Genomic DNA, 21,066 nt, shown 5'->3' on the forward strand with positions numbered 1-21,066 from the left:
CATCTTGTGTTCTCTCCTGAGTAGAGTGTTTTCACATCTGGGAAAGAATGATACAGACAGGAAGAGCCGGAGGTTACTTTGCCTTTTCTTTGTGTGTGTGTGTGTGTGTGTGTGTGTGTGTGTGTGTGTGTGTGTGTGTGTTGGTTATCCGTTCATAGGTTTTTACTGGTTTACCATGGGTTTTGAGGGTTTCTCTCCTTCTCAAAGTGACTTTTTTGCTATTTATGTAGATGTTCATGGCTGGTGTCCAAGGAGTCCAGAAGGAGTGTCATATGTCTCCTTGAGAGCAGGAGTTGCAGGCTGTTGTAAAAGCTGCTTTGCATGGTTGCTGGGAACCGAGCCCAAATCCTCTGCAAAAGCAGCAAGTGTTCTTAACCACTAAGCCAACTAACTCTCCAGCCCTTAAGGTGATTTTTACATTGAGGGCTTTAAAACCTTATACCGAATGTTATAAGCATGTTCTACCATTTCACCAGTTGGATTTTGATTGCTTGGTGGATAGATTGATTTTTTTTTTCAATGCAAAGACAAACACATTTCTATTGTTCATAAGAGACATGGTTTATATTTTATCTGGACAGCTAAGAAGAAATGAGGCAAAGAGAGTGGTTAGGCATGCTTGAGGCCCAGGGCACATCCCCTCCCTGAATGGTACACTGTACTTTGACCAGTGGTGTGTGTAGACTAGGAACATGGGGGCTGAAGGGTATTACACACTGCTGCTCCAATGCCCCCAGTGTAGACTAGGAACATGGGGGCTGAAGGGTATTACACACTGCTGCTCCAATGCCCCCAGTGAGTCTGGCTTGTGGTATGTGCTCATCTGCTGACCAGAACAGATGTGTACAGAAGCCATTATGAAATTTGCTAACCAATGTCTGACCCTTGTGTTACCGGGACATTTCTCCAAGGTTTGTCTGCCATACTTGAGGCGCTTGCCTCTTCTCAGCATCCCCAGGAATCTGCACACGGTCTGGACTGGAGGGTGATCACTGAGCATCCACTGTGCCTCTGAGGTCAGCGCCATAGCACATGACATCTGGGGTGTGTGGCGTACACGCTAGTTTCGTGGCCAGTTCTGTCTCTCCTGGCACCTGAGAATGTGTCACAAGTGACGTCATAGGCTTTCACTGTTGACATGAGATGTCATTTTCTGATGCTGGGTTCCTTTTGCACAACACTCGAACAATACAAAGGAATTTGAGGAGAGGGGTCAGGAAGAGAGTAACAGGCATGTTTGGGACCAGACAGGAAGACAAAGCCAGCATATGGGCTCACTTGAATGACCACAGTAGGAGGCTGGGTGTGTATGGTGGGGGCAGTGACAGAGAAAGGACAGTATGCCTCCAGAGCCATTCCCTGGCCTTGAATCACACCTGTCAGATCCTAGACAAGAAGCTAGCCTGGCCACAGGCATAGGGCCCCAAGGGAGAAATGAGGGGTAGCATGTCCTCGGAACAGGAGGACGCTGCTGGCCTCCTGGGATACCAAAAAAGGGTGTGTGACTAGCTGACAGGCCGGAAGGTGAGGAGGGGGCTGGAGTTGGGCACCAAAACAAAGCGGTAGGCCAGCTGCACATCCTCTTGTCTTGGTGTCTCCACCGTGAAGGATTTCAGGATCTGGAACACAAGGGACATCCATCTGGCCTCCTCAGCAGGGCAGAGCACTGGCCCATCTCCAGCAGAGCTGCTCAGTGCTGCCACCATGCTGCAAAGAGGACCTCCTATGGGGCCATGAGAGGCCAGCCCTACTCTAGAGACCATACCCACCCACCAAGCTGCCATTAAGGACCTATCTAGGCTCTGCTTGCCCACACTACTTTGCAGGCCCCATCCTACTTGAACTTATCCTTAAGGCCCTTCCCTCCCCGGGTGCCTGCTCTGGTGAGGCAGACACCCCAGGATCCCACAGGCACCACCCAGAGCTTCTCACATAGTGCAGCAGGAGCATCATCTCCACCTCTGCCACTCGCCTCCCCAGGCACTGGCGCACCCCAAAGCCGAAGGACAGGTGTTGGAAACTCCCTTTCTTCTCCAGCCAGCGCTGAGGCATGTAGCACTCGGGCCTCGGAAATACTGAAGGGTTTCGGCCCATGGAGTAGAGATTCATACTGAGGACCATCTGTGGGCAGATGCCAATGGCAAGGTCAGCCTCCTCTTTGAGGAGATGCAGAACAGGGCAATTGGTGAGTCTGTAGGAATCACTCACCCCAGCAGGGACATGGTAGTTCTGAAGCACCAAGTCAGAGCTTAAAACTCTCTCCAAAAAGCTGGCAACAGGATAGAGCCTGGAGGTGGGAAAGCAACAGGAGAGACCTCAGCGATGAAGGGCTTCTCCTGTCCACATCTGTGCCTTTCTCCCTCACGTCCCTGGAGAGTGTGGTTCCTGCCTATGCTGAGCTCAGCCAACCTCCAGAGGAACATTAGCATCCAGCCATAGGAAGAAGAGCAGAGAACATGGCTGCCCTCGGACCCCAGAAAAGACAGGGGACAGAATAGCAGGGAAAGGGCAGGCAGCACCTACCTCAGGGTCTCTTTAAGGGCAGCCCGCAACAGGGGCAGGTCGGACATAGCCCTCTGAGGGTTTGCAGCGATGCTAGCCTCGGCGGCCAGGCTCTCCTGGCGAAGTGCCCGCTGAATGTCTGGGTTCCGAGCCAGCTCAAAGAGGGTCATTACCAAGGGGACTGCTGTCTGCCGGATTCAGAGAGCAATCTCAGACACCAGCCCTGACCCTCCCAAAGGGCATCCCTACTGTAAAGATACCCTTCCCCAGGAAATTTGCATGTCAATAGCAACGCGGGACCCTCAGAGCCCTGACTCCTCCTCACATGTTCCCCTAAACTTCTAGCCCTACAGTCTTGGGGAAGACCACTAACATCTCAGACCTGGCCAACACCTCAGCACCTTCAGAGTTGCGTGCTCACCAACTGATCTGGTGCCCACTGACGTGGTCTTTCTGTGTCACTAAAGGAAACTGTGCCACCCGCATCTACCTTCCCTGATACCTGATTTGCATTGGCTGTCCACGTGCCCCTCTAATTGGCCTTGTTGTCCAAACCTCTAATGGGTCATAGCTCTTCACACTGACCCCTGACTGGTATGAGCCCTGAGCCTCTAGATCCAAAATGCCTATTTCAATGATATGGCCCACAAAAGCAGTCTCTTAGGGGTCTCCCTGAAGTCCCTGCTCTGCCTCCATGCTCCACATCAGGCATATCAGCTTGGTTTTATGCTGGCTTATTGGCATAAGACCTGGTGCATGGCCCTTCCTAATGGGGACCAGATCCCTGTTGGCCTTATCCGGCCCTGTGTCCTCTGCTTCGGGTAGCCTGCTGCCTCCCCAAGCCTTGGAGTGTGTGCATACAACTCTGGCTTTTCAGACTCCCTCTTATGGGCTCTCTGGTCTCTGCTTACACTGTTCCTGCAGCTCTGGCTTCTCACTCCCTAGCCCTGTGCTGGTCCTCATCCCCTCCCAAATACTACTCTATGGTGGAAGCATCGTGGGCTCTGTTCTTACTTTTTCTTCTCTAGAACTTACTTTTTCTTCTCTAGAGGCCTCTATTCCTAATCAAGAAGCCTAGCCCAGAGCAGTCCCTTGAAGAAGGGTCCTTCAATAGTCAGGAAAATTGTACCTGGACCCACGTTTCCTACTAGACTGCACTTCGATCTTCTCCCTTCTGCATCAGTGGGCAACTTGGGTATTGATCGCTCCCTCATCCTTGTCTTCCCCTGCACCTGCCTCTCGTTCACACTGACCAGGATGCCTGCTCCACAGTCCAACTGAGAACTCTGGGCTGCTCACCATCCTGCTAGGCCAACAGCACACTCATGCATTGGAGGAAGTGAGGGGTAATCTGCTGTTGGTGTGGTTCTTCTAACCTGACTTGTGCCTGGACTTGGATGTACAGGTCTTGCCCACAAACTCCCCAGCTAGGATCCCCTTTCCTTTGCTCAGACATTTCCCTGGCTTCTCAGAGGATGGCTATGATGAGTGAACAGGATTGAGTGACCCAGGTGAGGAGGGAACTGTGCTTTGGGGGAACACCAGGGGATGTCAGGATGGAATTCATGCTCTGTGGGATCCTGACCGTGTCCACACTTCCAGCAGTGAGCTCCAGAATATTGGCCTGGATGCCATCCATTGGCAGGGCACCCTCTGATATCAGCTCTGATATGACACTCCAGGACTGAGGGCGACCCTTTGCCTGCTCTTGATACACATTCTTGATGGATTTTGTGACTGTAGAATAAGAGACAACATGGAATCATGATGCTGGGACAGGCCCCTCAACATCAACATCATCTTATCTAATCATGTCCCTAGTACCTCAGTCTTCCAGCTTGTGGACCACTATTACTGGGTCATGCAACCCTAAACACACTGTGGAATCACAGGGGAAGGTCCTTAAGCAATCCCTGCTCTTGAAAGTTGATGGGAATCATGTGACCATTGTCCCCTGCCCCAAGGTGCTGCCCGGGTCAGTGGCCCTCACCATGCTCACAGATGAAATCCCAGGACTCAAAATTCTCTTTCCACACCCGGCTGCTTGTCCAGCGACTCAGGCTCTGGGGCAAGAACAGGAGCTGTGTGGTGGTCTTGAACACAGATTGCAAGGCATGGATGAACTTCAGGCTGCCAGGGTTCAGGTCATGGCCAAGGAGGCCCAGCCGCTCCCCAAAAAGGACAAAGTGGCTGGCTGCAGAGAGAATATCATCACTGAGCTGAGGCGGCCCCTGGTCTCAATGCTGTCTCTCACTTTCTCCTTCTTAGCCTCTGCCTTCCCAGTATCCCTCAAGCTGGAAGCTCCCCCAGGTCACACACCTTCTATGGTATAGTTGAACACACTGGAATAAAAGTCCGTGGAGAAGCTTCCATGGGCATTCAACAGCATCTTCTTCTTCAGGGCCTCCAAGAAGTCCCTTGCTACTATGTCCACCATGGGGACAAACTTTTGAACGGCCTTTGGTGACAGCATATTTGGGTTCAGCCTCAGTCGGTTGAAGCGCCATTCAGGCCCATTTCTGCAGGGCACAGAGCAGGGCTACAGACACCTCCCAGGAAAGGCCTGGCCCAGGCTTGTGCCCATCTTTCTGCCTCTCAAAGAAATTGGGGCAAAGGGTGTCAGGGTCAGAAGCAGGCTTTTCAGGTCCTGTGCCCACTTCTTTCTTCCATCATAGCCTCTATGTATAGGACAGAGGTCACTAAGTCTGAGGTGGACTTGGCACATCTATACCCAGGGAGAAGGAGACTCTGCTGTCAGCTCTGCCCACCTGATCTATACCACCTCCCCACAGAGGGAGAAGCCCTAGCTGAGCTCACCCACCCTGTCAGTCCTGTAGAGTGTTTGGTCTCTGAGTCATCAGCATCTGCCTGTCTCAGCTAAGGGATCCCATCTTCCCTAGGGCAGGAGCCACAGCAGAGGACCACTCACAACATGCACAAACCACAGTCCAGGGCACGGGGCTCCCATGGAGATACTCCAGTAAATGACAGGCAGGAGTTTGCACACTGAGCCACACATGCAGAATGCCTGTCCTTTGGTGTGCTAAAGCCTGCAACAACGGACAGTGACCTCATGCACATGTACATACACACATGTACCCACACAAGACCTCAAAAACATATGTGAACACCTTTAGTCCCTATGTGTATAAACCTAAGAGAACAGCTGTGCACACTGAGGCATACACACATTCCTTCAGAGAGTGAAGTCCTAAATCTCGACACATCACGTGGTCATACTTTCAAATAAACACTAACAAGTTAAATGTCACAAATATACAGATTCAAGAAACATGCACATACATGTACACATGGCTCTGCCCCACGATCTGTTGACCATTTCCTTGCTTCCAGATGATTTCAGTCAGGGCTCTAAGGAACTCATTTCTCTAAACCATTACTAAGAAAACACTGCTCTTGTTGTGGTCTCAGGTAGCTGTCCACAACCTGACTTCCTTTTTACTCCCAGTAGTATTAACCCCTTTGCCACTCATGTAGCCAGGGTCACCAGGAGCCCCGATTGCCTCTCCAGATGTGCATCCAGCAGCAGGAGGGAGCTCTCCCCTCTCTCACCACACCACTAGTGTTTGATTGTGAGCCCACAAGAGCCACCAACTTCCTGCTCTCCACCACTCCACCCCCAGGACTGTCTACCTCAAATCTCTGGGAGTGAAGTCACTTCTAGGGATGCAGGATGCATGGCTGGACGTCAGGCTATGGCAGAAGAAGCTATGGCCCTGAGCCAGTGGATTTCCGAACCCCCACCTCCTTGGAGAACTGCTATAAGCTGTTGTAAGGAGAGCCATGCCCTGGGAAAGACCTGTTCAGAGTAAGTGCTGGGTGGAGCATCATAGTTTCTCTCATATCTACTTGGCCATCTCCCTCCTTCCCAGACCCACAACCTCCATGACATGGGACCGATCTGTGCTTGGCAATGCCTGGTCTTCACATTCACCCCAGACAGTTCTGCATCCTGCGTTCAATACTACAGCCTCACCTCCCTCCTCATTCCCAATGTTCACTCACAGCAAGAATATGCCACATCTCAGGCCACGCTGTTCTCTGTGGGCCACCCAGGGCTCCAAGACATTGCGGTAGGGCTGTGTGCTGTCTACTTGGAATATCTTCTCAGCATCCTCTGGCATCATCACAGACACAACCTGTCTTCTTCCTATGTTGTGCCTGTGGGGTGAAGAACACAGCGCTGCTGAGGGTGGACTGCCCTCCACCTGAGCATCCTGCAAAACCAACCCTGTCTGTGTGCTCCCTCACCTCAGCCTCTCCAGCCCTTGCTTTCCCCTCAGAAGGGGATAGCCTCAGAAGGGCTATCAGAAGTGGGATAGCCTCAGAAGGGCTATCCCACTGCCTGCCTGACTCCTCTCCACTTCAGCACTCCTGGCACTCTGTCCTCTCAGCAATGAGCAGTGCCTTTCTCTGTCCACATGGAGAACCATGGTCTCCATGAGTCAGGCCCATAACCTCCTGTGCTCCCTCCCTGTCTTCCTAAGGAGGGAGTGCCTGGTGCCTACTGGGGAATGCAGCACACCTCATACTCTGCAGAGCCTGAGCAACCAGAGGGTCAGGAAGCTCTGTCTGTGCTCAGCTATGGGTCAGGAAGGCCCTTACCTGAAAATGGGCCCCAGCTCCTGGAAGGCCCGATGCATCTCCAGGTGCAGGTTCTCCTGGCCCTGCTCCCTCAGCATCTGTATCATCCTCAGCCACTTATTTCTGGAGTACAGGGGGATGGCTTCAAAGGGTTGCAGTGTCTTGGGGGCTGGTGCTGCTGTGGTGCCCAGTGCCCTCATCCTGTGCAGGCAGTGCCAGGGTCTCGCCAGCCACACATCTGCCTTCACCCTGAGTGCCATTGCTTCCTCCTCTGATCAGTCCACGTTCTTTTATCTTGCCTTGATCTGCTGACTGATAGGTCGCTGCTGCATATGTCCCTGGACTTGCCCTAGAAATCTATCCAGAGCTGAAGGCTCTGCTGGAGGTAGAGGAAGGAGCTGGCATTCTGCCTGGTCCTGTCTCTGCAATGCCTGCTCAAGGTGGGAGTTGAGGCCAGGTGCAGAGTCTATACGGACATCTGAAGAATTTCTACTGGTGGGCACATCCCTCTTTCTCCTCCCCAAGTTGAGAGCAGTCAGATGGACAGATTCTGCCTCATTGTGGAGCCTTGAATGAGTCATCCTGCCTTGAAGATCACTAGCCTGAATAGGAGGATGGGTTTTTACTAACTGCCCTGATTCACACTGAAGTGTCTGCTTTTAAAATTTCTCATTTGTTTTCAAACTGAAAACTAATAATTAAATGTATTTATCACAGGATAGGAGGATGGCTTGGTTGGTCAAGCATGAGAACCTGAATACAGAGCCCTCAGATCAATGTAAAAGCTAGCCCCATCAGTGAGAAGGTGTAACCCAGCATTCAAGAAGCCATGGCAGGAAGATGCCAGAGCTTGCTAGACAGTCAGTCTTGTAGTCAAATGTGAATATTCTAGGTTTAGTACAAGACCCTGTACACACACACACACACACACACACACACACACACACACACACACACATGCACACATACACACCTTTAAACCTCTCCCCCACAGATGTATGTGGGTATGTGTATACATGTGTATAAATTTATGTACATATTTCTCATGCAGTAGAGGATATTTTAAAATTCTTTTTACTTTTATTGATTACTTGTGGATTTCACATCATGCATTCTGATCCCACTTATCTCCCTGACCCCTCCAGTCCTCCCTCTGCTCTTGCAAATTTCCCCCACAATAAAACAAAACTTAAAAGAGTAAAACCAAATCTAACAAAAAAGGGGGCGGGCGGGAGAAGAATCTCATTGTGGAAGCTGTAGTGGGCCCTGTTGGGTCACACAAGTTTACCCTTTAGTCTATTCATATCTGCTTGCAACTGTTCATTGTCACCAAGCACTGGACTCATCCGTCTGTCTCAAGGCCTCTGGCTTCTGCTACACCAGGGAAAATGGATTCTCACCGGGGCTCCTCTTTGATATCCTGTTGTTGTCCTGTGTCGTGGAGATCCTGCTGTTTTGGATCTGTAGTTTGGTCCCCTTCACATGCTCTAACAGTTCGAAGATGAGGTGGGTGTTGGGGTGGGCTAGCTCATAGCCATGGTTCTGGGCCTGGCTGTTAGCTACCAGTTTTCCCTGGTGGCCATTACCTGTGCGAGCTCTCCAGAACTGCCTCGGCTAGCTCACCCAATGCAGCCTGAAGCAAGGAGTGGGGACAGTTCTCCTGCTCTTCAGGTCTTCATGTCTGGTTCACCCACACTCGCAACACCAAGGCCAGCTCTACTGTTTGCCCAGACAAGATACAGGGCCCTCTCTCCTGATTGCTGTAGGGGACCTTCCAGGGAGGGGAAGGGGGTTAGCTCTCCTGCTCTCAAACCCTCAGGGCTGGCTCACCTGCACCCAGGACAACAGGGTCAGCTCTAGTGTGCTTCCCAGGATGGGTGAAGGGCCCGGTCTCTTGTGTGCTGCAGCCGGTGAGGGGCAGGGCTAGCTCACCCACTCCCAGGGCCGGCTCTCTCACCTGCCACAGGTGATAATGGGTGGTGTGGTCGGGGCACAGAGGAGGATTTTTAAAACGTGTATAAATCGTTTTATGACTAAGCTGAGCTAAATAACACACTGTTATGATTTGTATGAGAAATATCCCTCTCCCCCCCACCCACCCACACACACAGAGGCTTGTGTGTTTGGAGACACTATAGAACGTTTGGCTGGTAGGGCTTGGCTGAAGACAGTGGACATCAGTGGTGAGGGTTTGGGTCTCTCACCCAGCCCCATTTCTTTCCATATCAGCTTTGTGTGTCCTGTTTTGATGTCTGTCAGGAGATGAAGGGCCAGTCTTCTGCTTCCTGTTTCACAGCAGCTTGCTCCCAAGCTCGGTTAGATCACAGGTGCTAGAGTTGCCTCGCTCCCAGAAATCAAGCTGTGCCCCTGCAGCAGACAGGTCCCTGCTGTGAAAGCACATAGATCCCATAGAGGATGGAAGCAAGCCCTGCCCCTCCCCCTCAGAGCTGACAGATGAATTTGTGGTCATAGCCAGTATCTGGGTCCTTGGCACTGAGTGCCTAAGTGGAATTTCCCATCTCCCCGCATCTGAAAAGACACAGAAGTCAGCTATTCCCTCTGTTCAGGGGGTATCTCTGAAGGCTCTCTTTCTCCTTCAGACCCACCCACCCATCTCCACCTCTCTGTGTGTCACCTCTTTCTCTCTTATTCACCTCCCTGAAACTTCTGATGGAGCCCCTCTCCAGGTGTTTGAGGGAAGCCTCCACTCCCCTTTCTGTTTTGGTCACTTCAGCGCTCATCTTCTCACCTGATCTCTGTCCCTTCCCAATTAATCTCCCCCCCTTCAACCCCCAATCATGACCCTTGTGGTACCCAGTTCTCCTTACTAATATAAGAAATGCATCCTTATGGTCTGCTTTCAAGATGAGGTACATTTAGGGTCCATCAGGATTACAAAGAAGTTGGAGGCAATAGGTTCCTGTCTTTCCCTGGCTAGCAGCTGGTGCCTGCTTGTCTAGTCGCTCTCAGTTCATTTTCGGATTGAAGAGTTGCAGACAGTCGGCTACATGACTGAATCCATGTGTCCAAAAAGGGGAGGGAGGGGAATCTTGGCCCCGGGCAGACAGGGACTTTGGGTAGGAGGCTGTGCTGGCTCGGTGTGGGAAGACTGTAACCCTCTGGAGTACCAGCCTGTAAGGGAGAAAGACAGTAGAAGTAGATTTTAGTTTAGGGACTATAGGAAGCACTGTTTCATGCCTGAGACTTTTACATTCTCTCCACCCTGACACTCACTTCTCTGGAATCTTAAAAGAAAACCTGTCTCATGTTCTCTTGTATCAGGGCAGCGAGGTCCAGGTTTGTAAGGCTCTAGAGGAGAGCGAGGACTTTGTTGTGAATGGGTTTAGAGACTGTGTGTTATAGTCCAGGAAGCATCTGGCTGCATTCTGCGCACGACTTGGAAATTTGAATGTGGCCAAATCAAAAGTAATAGACTAAATTGTCTGGTGATGCAATTTCAAGAGAGCACAACATTCAAGCTGGGGTGGATTGCTAGCTGCTCTTGGTCAGATTTAGAGCGAGGGAAGCAGAAAGATGTGCAAACTTGCGGTTTGGTGAAAAAAGAGGTATGATAGAGTTAATGTTGTACATAGTGGATAGAAGGTCAGTGGAAGGTATTCCATTAGAGAGACTGACACATAAGGGAAACCTCACACTTGCACTTGAATAAGAGGAACAGCATCTACAGGCTAAGACCCCATGCTTGGGGAGCTTAAACAGCCAGTCTTTGCTGAGACTGAGGACAGAATGCAAACTCATTTGGAAAACTTCCATTCCAAAAGAAAGGGACTTTACAGAGAACTCCCAGGGCATCCATCTCCAGCAGGTCCATCTAGGGGAAAGTTTCCCAGTTTTATACAGGGAGATGTTCAGAAACCATTGTAGCTGTGGTAGAAGGGACCCTTGGCAGTACCTAAGCTGGAAGCAGGACTCTGGCATCATCCACATGGTGCTGATTTTGGAGGGATGCAGGGTGCACCAGTGATGCAGGGTGAAAGGGACTTGTGCCAACTTCCCAGAAAGCTGCTGACAGAAAGCCAGACAATGTGAAACTCTTGAATGGGCGTGAAGGAAACAGTGAGGAAGAATCCTAAACTGCAATGGAGACCTCAGGTTATGGGAGATACCAGAACTGTGGATGTCTTCCAAGAAGAGCTACAGGTGCTGAGCAGAATTCGGTTGACAAAGATAACGTTCTGCAATCAATAGAGCTGGAGAGGTAGGGCTTGCCAAGCCCACTGAGCCCAGATGATGCCATCTTGAGCTCAAGATGCCAACTAAACATCAAACTTAAGCATTTGATATTTACCCTGCTGAGTTCCACTCTTGCTTTGGTTTGATCTTCACTTCCTGTTTCCTGTGGCGGTTAGCTTCAGTTTCAACTTGACACTACCTAGGATCACCCGAGGAGAGGGTCTCAATGAGGGATGGTGGACATTTAGTTGGCCTGTGGCCATGTCTATGGGTAACTAGGTCTTAATTAAGTTCATTGACATGGGAAGACCCAGGCTGCTGTGGGCAGCACCATTCCCTAGGCAAGGAGCCTAAACTATCTACAAATGAAGAAATCCAGCTGACAGAAAGTGATCGAACAACTGGGCACATGTTTCTGCTTTTGATTGTGGATGTGATGTGACTAGCCATGTGAAGTTTCTGCCTCGATGTCCCCCTCAGTGATAAGCTGTAACTTGGAATTGTCAGCCAAACAAACCCTTGTCCTCCTAGGTTTTTTTTTTTTTAAATTGGGCTGTTTTTATCACAACAACAGAGATGAACCTAGGACTAGCCTCCATTTCTCCCCTTTAGAATGGAGACAGATACCCTGAGCCTTTGTTTGTGGGGAATGCAGTACTTGGTGTTTTATTTTTAAGGGTCACAGTTAAGAGATTGCCTTGAGTCCCAGGAGAGACTTTAGACCTTTGGACAGTGTTGCAACAGCTAAGTCACAGGGACTTTTAAAGTCAACTGGAAAATCTTTGGATTGTGAGGTGGCTATGAGCTTATTGGGGTCAGGGACAGAATGCCATGGTTTGTCTGTGATATGTCCCTACAGGTTCATGTCTTTGAACACTCAGTTCCTAGCTCATGGCTCTGGATTTGGAAGTTGTAGAGTGTTGGGAAGTTAAGGAGGCCATCTGGAGGAAAGGACTTAAGATTTATAGCCTGGTTCATCTGTGTTTTACCCGTGTTCTGTCTCCTGTGCCATCAAGATATAAGGGGATTAGAAGCCCAAACGTCAAGCTCCTGCCACCTTTGTGTCTTTTTGTTTGTTTGTTTGTTTGTTGGCTTTTCGAGACAGGGTTTGTCTGTGTAGCTTTGAGCCTTTCCTGGATCTCGCTCTGTAGAGCAGGCTGGCCTTGAACTCACAGAGATCCGCCTGCCTTTGCCTCCTGAGTGCTGGGATTAGAGGCATGTGCCACCACCACCTGGCTACCTTTGTGTCTTACAAGAGGATATAGGGCTTATACAACGTGTGGCTTGCTTTTCTTTTCCCCCTTCCAGGCTCTAGATTATCTTTACAGCCATTGGTTGGTTCCTTGTGATCCTATAGGTGTCTTTAGTTTGTTGTATTTTGTTGGTGAACCCAAAGCTGTGTCGTGGCCTGACTGTTATGGAGAAGTAGGAGCTTGACGTGACTTTTATTTAGAGACTCTCTATGGTGTGAAGAGCCGCGGATGACAAGAGATGGAGAGTAATGACTGATTTGGGTTCCCGCTCCCTTACAGCACAGCATGCCTGTCAGTCAGGGCAGTCACCTGCACAAGCTGCTCTCAAAACTCACAGACCAGGAGGGGCTTAAACTAGACATCTGTGAGTGACAGCTCCAGAGGCAGCACAGTCCAAGGTCAAGAACACCAGCGCCTCATGAAAACCCTTTGATGGACGCAAAGGAAAACAAGGCTGGAAGTAAACGGTGCAAGTTCGAGAGGAAATTCTCACAAGGGAACAACGTATTAAACACAGTGAACTCCACTCCTTACCGTGTGAGTCAGGGGATCAGCAAATGCCTTGATCCAAAAGGAAACTAAAACCCGACACAGCAACACTCCCTAAGCAGCAAAATCAGCACACAGAAATTCTGATCACAGTTCAGTACCATTGGATCTTGTTTATTTTATTTTTTGTAATTCTTAATATCGTCGCTTTTCACTTCCTTGGCTAATTTATTGCTAAGGGGTATTTTGAGTGACTGTGAATGGAAAGAATTTCTAATTTTTGTCTTAGCATGGTCAGTACGGGCAAACAATATTCTTGTCACTCTCTCAAATGCAGAGCTTTTAAATCTCAGTGCTTTGTGAAGTCTCTAGGTGTTCCCAGGTGTAGAGCCGTATCTATAAGTGGAAACCAAGATGAGCCATCATGAGGAACACTCCTACGAGAACATCACGATGGAACCCAGGTTTTGTGCACTAATTTAAAAAAACATTAATATTAAAGAATTAATCATTACAACACACAGTCCCTTCGAGCCTTCGATGATACAGCATGTCAGAAGCCAAGGGCAGCCAGAGAAGACGGCTCACCTTGTGACTCTCAAAATGGAAGACCTGAGACCCATATCCTAACAGCCCCTTTCAGAACACATCCCTGAAGCTCAGACTTCCTTCCCTTGAGCTATGCCCCATGAAATCCCACCACCTCACTCACATTAGTGCCATGGGGTAGAACCCTTTCCCTTGGTGTGAGGGGACTCTCAGCCACAGGTGCTCTCTGCTTAGCAGGTCCCAATTACTTGGCTCTGGCCATCATGGCAAAAGATTCAACAACAGAAGTGACTTCTCCCAACCCAGTAGAAGAATGGGTGAAGGAGTGAAGAGAATAGTAACTGCCCAACTTCTTTCCACGCCTCGAAGAAGACCAACTTCTTGTCTTCCCTATGGAGGCTGTCTCTGGGCCTGTGACCACACTGTCTTGGGAGGCGCTCTGGGGGATTGGATTAGGCACAGCCCAGTAGCCTCATTTCACATGAATTTCCTGGTTAAAGCCCCGTCTCCACAGTGACTCATACGTAAAGGCCATGGACTTTGGAGTTTGGCACACAAAGCTCAGGTAGACACACTTCAGTACTGAGAACAGGAGATCCCGTGAAATAGTTGTTTTAGGACAAAACTTTTTTTCCCCTCGACTCTCACAGCTCTGAGGAAACCCCCAAGAGGCTTGTGCTCTGAGCCACTTTGACAATTCAGGAGATAAATGCTTTCTCCAAGGACCCTGGCCCTTGACCTCCTGAAAGAAGACAACCATTCCCGAAGAGACCTCACACATGATCAGGAGTCCAGGAAGTCCTCTTGCCTGCATCTCTGATCTTACCACTACCTGGTCCTTAGCAAGTGCATATGTCCCTACACTTATATACGTTTTACTGAGTTACCAGTTAATATGCTCCAACTCCATTGTCAAGCTACTTGAACAAAAACACAGAGACAGCTTTTTATCTGTCTATCTACATCTATATATCTCTATCTATACATAGTCTACTTATCTATCTGCCCCCACAAACTCATTGAGTGATTGAATATGTGTGTGTGTGTGTGTGTGTGTGTGTGTGTGTGTGTGTGTGTGTGTGAAAAATGTAGGCTGTATTTTTGTGGCTCGTGTCTAATGGAGAACATAAGAAAGGGAATGTCTTCTGGCTTTGTTCTGAGGCCCTTGGAAGGCCACAGGTGCCTGGAGTGACTCTTGGAAAGGATGAGGAAAATCTCACCCAGGGACTGCTTATTGTCACCAAGATCGCCCCAGTCCCTTCCCTGGCCTTGCAGTCCCTGACCCTGGAGGTCTTTAACTGTGACCTTTGCAGGATTGCAGAAAATGGTAGTGTGACCCCCCAAACAACATCCTGATGGCAAAGAAGTGTGACCTCGGGTGTCAGGACAGAAGCAGGCTGGTGGCCTGACTGGGACCCCAGATGCAAAGATGACTATCTGACAGGCCGGAAGGTGAGGAGGGGGCTGGAGGTGGGCATCAAAACAAAGCGGTAGACCATCTGCACATCCTCTTGCCTGAGTGTCTCCACCTGGAAGGATTTCAGCACCTGGAACACAAGCGGGGGAGGGGCTCTCCATCTGGCCTCCTCAGCAGGGCAGAGCACTGGCCCATCTCCAGCTAAACTGCTCAGTGCCACCACCATGCTGCAAAGAGGACTTCCTGTGGGGCCCTGAGATCCTCACCAAACACAGGAAGCCCAGACAGACCCTGAAGGCCTATGCTGTTAGTCCAAATACTGCCCCCATTAGCACCCCCATCCCACAGTCCCCACACAGAGCCACTCACATGGTGTAGCAGGAGCATCATCTCCACCTCTGCCACTCGCCTCCCCAGGCACTGGCGCACCCCAAAGCCGAAGGTCAGGTGCAGGAAACTTCTTTTCCTCTCCAGCCAGCGCTGGGGCATGTAGCGCTCGGGTCTCGGAAATACTGAAGGGTTTCGGCCCATGGAGTAGAGATAGAGTAGGACCAATGTCTGTGGGCAGATGCCAAGGGCAAAGTCAACTGCCTTCTAGGGTAATGCAGAACTGGGCAATTGGTGGGTGTATGAGGATCACTCACCCCAGCAGGGACATGGTAGTTCTGAAGCACCAAGTCAGACTTTAGAATTCTCTCCAAAAAGCCACCAACAGGATAGAGCCTGGAGGTGGGGAAGCAACAGGAGAGACCTCAGCGATGAAGGGCTTCTCCTGTCCACATCTGCGCCTTTCTCCCTCACGTCCCTGGAGGGTGTGGTTCCTGGCTATGCTGAGCTCAGCCAACCTCCAGAGGAACATTAGCATCCAGCCATAGGAAGAAGAGCAGAGAACATAGCTCCCCTCGAACCCCAGAAAAGACAGGGGACAGAACAGCAGGGAAAGGGCAGGCAGCACCTACCTCAGGGTCTCTTTAAGGGCAGCCCGCAACAGGGGCAGGTCAGACATAGCCCTCTGAGGGTTTGCAGCGATGCTAGCCTCGGCAGCCAGGCTCTCCTGGCGAAGTGCCCGCTGAATGTCCGGGTTCCGAGCCAGCTCAAAGAGGGTCATTAGCAAGGGGGAGGTTGTCTGCGGGAGCCAGAGAAGTCTCAGACACTGTCCCTAGTCCTCCACAAAGGGAAGCCCTTCTACAAAAGGATGACCCCCCCTCCCCCTCTGGTAGAAGTACATGGCCAGAGCAGGGTGGGACTCTGGGAACCATGACCCTAAATCCTGAGGATCAGGCCACAGACATCCCATTCCTGGACACTCTCTCAGCTCCTGCAGGATCTGCTGCTTACAGCCTGCTCTGGTACCCACTGGGGTGGGCCTTCAGCATCACTTAGGGACACTGCCACTTACAGCTAAATTCTCATAGTGATTGGCATCCCTAGGCCACTGAGTACTGACCTCCCTGCCCAAGCCTGAAATGGGTCCTAGTTCCTGTTGCTACCTCCTCCCAACATCAGTGAGAATCCCTGGAGTGAGCCCTGAGCCTCTATGTCCAGAATGCCTCTTTATGGCACAATCTACAGAAACAGCCTCTTAAGTCTCTTGCTGACGTCACCAGCCTGCCCCCGTGCTACACCTGGGCATGCTGACTTGGTGATCATCTATCCGCAGCCTGATGCATGGCCCTTCCTGATGCGACCCTCACCCCTGCTGGCCTCATCTGTCCCCCTGTCACCTGCCTTAGGCAGCCAGCCACCCCCAGGAGCTTTGTGTTGCTGCTTGCAAATGGGCCCGCCCTGAAGGGTCCCCTTTCACGAGCTCCCTTGATCTCTGCACTGCCCTGTACCTTCACCTGAAGATCTCCCTCTTCCTGTACCTCTGGGTACAGCCTAGAGCAACAGTCTCCTGGCAGAAACGGCCTGGGATTGCAGCGCATAAAATGCTTTTGGAGGATACAGACAGGGAGTCACAGGGGATTCCCACAGGCTGGCCTGACCGTGTCTACACTCCCAGCGGTGAGCTCAATGGAGTTGGCTTTGATGGCGTCGAGAGGCAAAGCTCCCTGGGATATTAGTTCTGCCACGATGCCACTGTAGGTCTGAGGGTTGCCAAGTCTGAGCTCCTGATGCACCTTCCAGATACATCTGCTGGCTGGAGATGTGACATGGGAGCTTGAGAACAGGCAGGTCCACTGTCTTGTTTGTACCCCACTCTCATGGCCAATGACAACCCCTGCTCCTCTCCCACAACCTCTGGGTCAGTTCAGCCATAGCATTAGTGGGAACATTAAAAGAACAGGAAGCAACGGTCACCATCATTTGAGATGACCCCAGCGTAGCCATGAGTAAAGGTGAATGGCAATTACCTGACCATTGTCCCCTACCCCATGGCGCTGCCCAGGCGATTGACCCTCACCATACTCAGAGATGATATCCCAGGACTCAAAATGTTCTTTCCACACCCGGCTGCTTGTCCAGTGAGTCAGGCTCCTGGGCAGGAACATGAGCTGTGTGGTGGTCTTGAACATGGAATGCAAGGCATGGATGAACTTCAGGCTGCCAGGGCTCAGGTCATGGCCAAGGAGGCCCAACCGCTCCCCAAAAAGAGCAAAGTTGCTCGCTGCAGAAAAAAAAAATGGTATCGCTGAGACAAGGCAGCCCCTAGCCTCAAAACTGCCTCATCTTTCCCTCCCTACAATCCCCTCCCTGACTCCTTAAATTGGGACCTTCCTCCAGTCACATACCTTCTATACTGTAGTTGAAGAGGCTTTGCTGGACATCCATGGTGAGGCTCCCACGAGCATTCTGAAAGACCTTCTTCTTCAGGGCCTCCAAGAAGTCCCTTGCCACCATGTCCACCATGGGGACAAACTTTTGAACGGCCTTTGGTGACAGCACATTTGGGTTCAGCCTCAGTCGGTTGAAGCGCCATTCAGGCCCATTTCTGCAGGGCACAGAGCAGGGCTACAGACACCTCCCAGGAAAGGCCTGGCCCAGGCTTGTGCCCATCTTTCTGCCTCTCAAGGAAATTGGGGCAAAGGGTGTCAGGGTCAGAAGCAGGCTCTGCAGGTCTTGCGCCCACTTCTTTCTTCCATCACAGCCTCTATGTATTGGACAGAATTCACTAAGTCTGAGGTGGACTTGGCACATCCACACCCAGGGAGAAAAGAGACTCTGCTGTCAGCTCTGCCCACCTGGCCTATACCCCACAGAGGGAGAAGCCCTAGCTGAGCTCACCCACCCTGTCAGTCCTGTAGAGTGTTTGGTCTCTGAGTCATCAGCATCTGCCTGTCTCAGCTAAGGGATCCCATCTTCCCTAGGGCAGGAGCCACAGCAGAGGACCACTCACAACATGCACAAACCACAGTCCAGGGCACGGGGCTCCCATGGAGATACTCCAGTAAATGACAGGCAGGAGTTTGCACACTGAGCCACACATGCAGAATGCCTGTCCTTTGGTGTGCTAAAGCCTGCAACAATGGACAGTGACCACATGCACGTGTACATACACATATGTACCCACACAAGACCTCAAAAACACTCAAGTCCCTGTGTGCACAATACTTAGGCAACAGCCATGCACAAAGATGCAAATACACACAGAGTCACAGATGCAGACAACACCCACTTTCATGTCAAGGCAAAAAGCATGGCCACATATTTGCATATGCAAGAATATAAGCAGGTGCATACATGCACACACACACACACACACACACACACACACACACACACACACACACACACACAGGCTTCCTGCTTTCTCAGAGGCACATGCTCATACTTTGCCCACAGGGTCATTTGCATTGGATCTCCCTGCCAGATTCCCTCAGATAAGTGCCTCACCAATACACTCTTTTCCCAAAACTATTTTATTAACGAACAGATTCACTCTGACATGGGCTGGTGTGCCTGTGTGCAGCCTGAAATCCCTGTGTAGGCTCCTCCACACCTCCTAGTGACCTCTTGGCAGCCTGTTCACTCCAGGCACCAGGAACCCCTGCTTAGCCCTCCAGATGTGTATCCAGCTGCAGGAGGGAACTTGCCCCTCTCTTACCCGGGTCATGTTTGATTGTGAGCCCACAAGAGCCCCAGCTTCCTGTTCTCCACTCCTTCGTCCCTAGAACTGTCTACCACATATCTCTCTGAGGGAAATTGCCCCTAATAAATGGAGACTGCATTGCTGGACATCAGGCTATGGCAGAAGCTAGCTGTGGCCCTGAGTCAGCGGTTCTTTTTCTGGGCCAACTTTGAAACTGGTAGAAGTGAGAATCCCATCCTAAAAAAAGCCTATTTACATAGGAGTTTGGGGCAGGAGGCATTCCTCTGCCATCTCCCTTCTCAGGCCCAGGATCTACTTGGCATGGCACCGACCCACGCTTGGGAGTGATTGGTCTCCACACCCCTACCCAAGCAGGATCAGTATCCTATGTCTGGGCCACCAATCACCTCCCTCCTCATTCTCAGTGTCCACTCACAGCAAGAACACGCCACGTCTCAGGCCACGCTGTTCTCTGTGGGCCACCCAGGGCTCCAGGTGCATGCGATAAGGGTGCATACTCTCCACCTGATGCAGCTTCTCAGCATCCTCTGGCATCATCACAGACACAACCTGTGTTCTTCCTATGCTGTACCTGTGGGGTGAAGAACACAGCCCTGCTGAGGGTGGACTGCCCTCCACCTGAGCATCCTGCAAAACCAGCCCTGTCTGTGTGCTTTCTCACCTCAGCCTCTCCAGCCCTTGCTTTCCCCTCAGAAGGGCTATCCCGCTGCCTGCCTGACTCCTCTCCACTTCAGCACTCCTGGCACTCTGTCCTCTCAGCGATGAGCAGTGCCTTTCTCTGTCCACATGGAGAACCATGGTCTCCATGAGTCAGGCCCATAACCTCCTGTGCTCCCTCCCTGTCTTCCTAAGGAGGGAGTGCCTGGTGCCTACTGGGGAATGCAGCACACCTCATACTCTGCAGAGCCTGAGCAACCAGAGGGTCAGGAAGCTCTGTCTGTGCTCAGCTATGGGTCAGGAAGGCCCTTACCTGAAAATGGGCCCCAGCTCCTGGAAGGCCTGATGCATCTCCAGGTGCAGGTTCTCCTGGCCCTGCTCCCTCAGCATCTGTATCATCTTCAGCCACTTGTTTCTGGAGTACAGGGGGATGGCTTCAAAGGGTTGCAGTGTCTTGGGGGCCGGTGCTGCTGTGGTGCCCAGTGCCCTCATCCTGTACTGGCACTGCCAGGGTCTTGCCAGCCACACATCTGCCTTCACCCTGAGTGCCATTGCTTCCTCCTCTCTCCTTCAGCCCATGGCCTTTTATGCTGCCTGTGTACTGTACTGTTGGACCGCTCACGTCATGGAAGAAACTGTCCCTGGACTTGCCTGAGAGATCTGGGCTCTGATCATGGTTGGGGCTCAACTGTCAGTGGAAGTATATAGCCAGCTCCCTAACACCATCTCTGTAAAATCTGCTGGTGGGTGGGAACTGGGAACAGATATAGTGTCCACATGGGGGGCTGTGTTGACTGGGAAGAGGGGGACAGAGATCTCTCTTCTCCCTATAGATGGGAAAAGGAAGATGGATGGATTCTCTCTCTTTTGAAGATATAATAGAAGACCTTGGTTTCTTTTAATAGACTTTGTCTTTTTTTAGCAACTTCAGTAAAAATAAATCTAAGAACTAGAAAGTATATGAGGCATTATATTCTTTCCAGAACAAGTTTGAATTCAGTTTCTTTAAGATAAAAAAAAGGAAGAAAACTTTATTGTTGCTACATGTGAAACAAGAATAACATTGGTGGCACCCTGGTGGTGACGTCACAGTGGCCATGGATCTTGCGGGCAATTCTGCTCATGGGCCAGGACTGTCCTCTGCACAGTCTGTGTTCCGGTCGGACAAGTCTCACCCTCAGCTTCCATCTCCCTTTCTCACACTCTTCAGGGCCTCTGACTTAAGGTGTTGTACATGACTATCCTCCAAACCAAACTTCCACCATCTTGGGGAGTTCTACTGGGTGTGATCACAGAGGACCCTCACCTCTGAGCTTGTTGACTCTTGACACTCCCTCATAGAAGGACCC

General features: G+C 50.9%; 2 protein-coding genes across 2 annotated transcripts; both read right to left on the bottom strand.

Annotated features, from left to right (window-relative positions):
• Nucleotides 1-573: 573 nt before the first annotated feature.
• Nucleotides 574-7,585, bottom strand: LOC128116261 (cytochrome P450 11B1, mitochondrial-like). Its single transcript, XM_052747437.1, has 9 exons — nucleotides 7,129-7,585; nucleotides 6,529-6,684; nucleotides 4,822-5,021; nucleotides 4,493-4,696; nucleotides 4,088-4,239; nucleotides 2,524-2,690; nucleotides 2,209-2,287; nucleotides 1,933-2,121; nucleotides 574-1,619 (listed from the first exon to the last, which is right to left on the bottom strand). The coding sequence occupies exons 1-9, from the start codon at nucleotides 7,365-7,367 to the stop codon at nucleotides 1,506-1,508; spliced, it is 1,500 nt and encodes a 499-aa protein (XP_052603397.1). The 5' UTR covers nucleotides 7,368-7,585; the 3' UTR covers nucleotides 574-1,505.
• A 5,605-nt stretch (nucleotides 7,586-13,190) lies between these two features.
• LOC128116262 (cytochrome P450 11B2, mitochondrial) lies at nucleotides 13,191-20,459 on the bottom strand. The gene is made up of 9 exons (XM_052747438.1): nucleotides 20,031-20,459; nucleotides 19,476-19,631; nucleotides 17,742-17,941; nucleotides 17,414-17,617; nucleotides 16,995-17,149; nucleotides 15,969-16,135; nucleotides 15,654-15,732; nucleotides 15,379-15,567; nucleotides 13,191-15,139 (listed from the first exon to the last, which is right to left on the bottom strand). Exons 1-9 carry the CDS (start codon nucleotides 20,267-20,269, stop codon nucleotides 15,026-15,028), a joined length of 1,503 nt encoding a protein of 500 aa, XP_052603398.1. The 5' UTR covers nucleotides 20,270-20,459; the 3' UTR covers nucleotides 13,191-15,025.
• Between the last annotated feature and the right edge of the window lie 607 nt (nucleotides 20,460-21,066).

This window comes from Peromyscus californicus, unplaced genomic scaffold (assembly GCF_007827085.1).
Source record: "Peromyscus californicus insignis strain IS unplaced genomic scaffold, ASM782708v3 Scaffold_20__1_contigs__length_68692818, whole genome shotgun sequence".
NCBI classification, from domain to species: domain Eukaryota; kingdom Metazoa; phylum Chordata; class Mammalia; order Rodentia; family Cricetidae; genus Peromyscus; species Peromyscus californicus.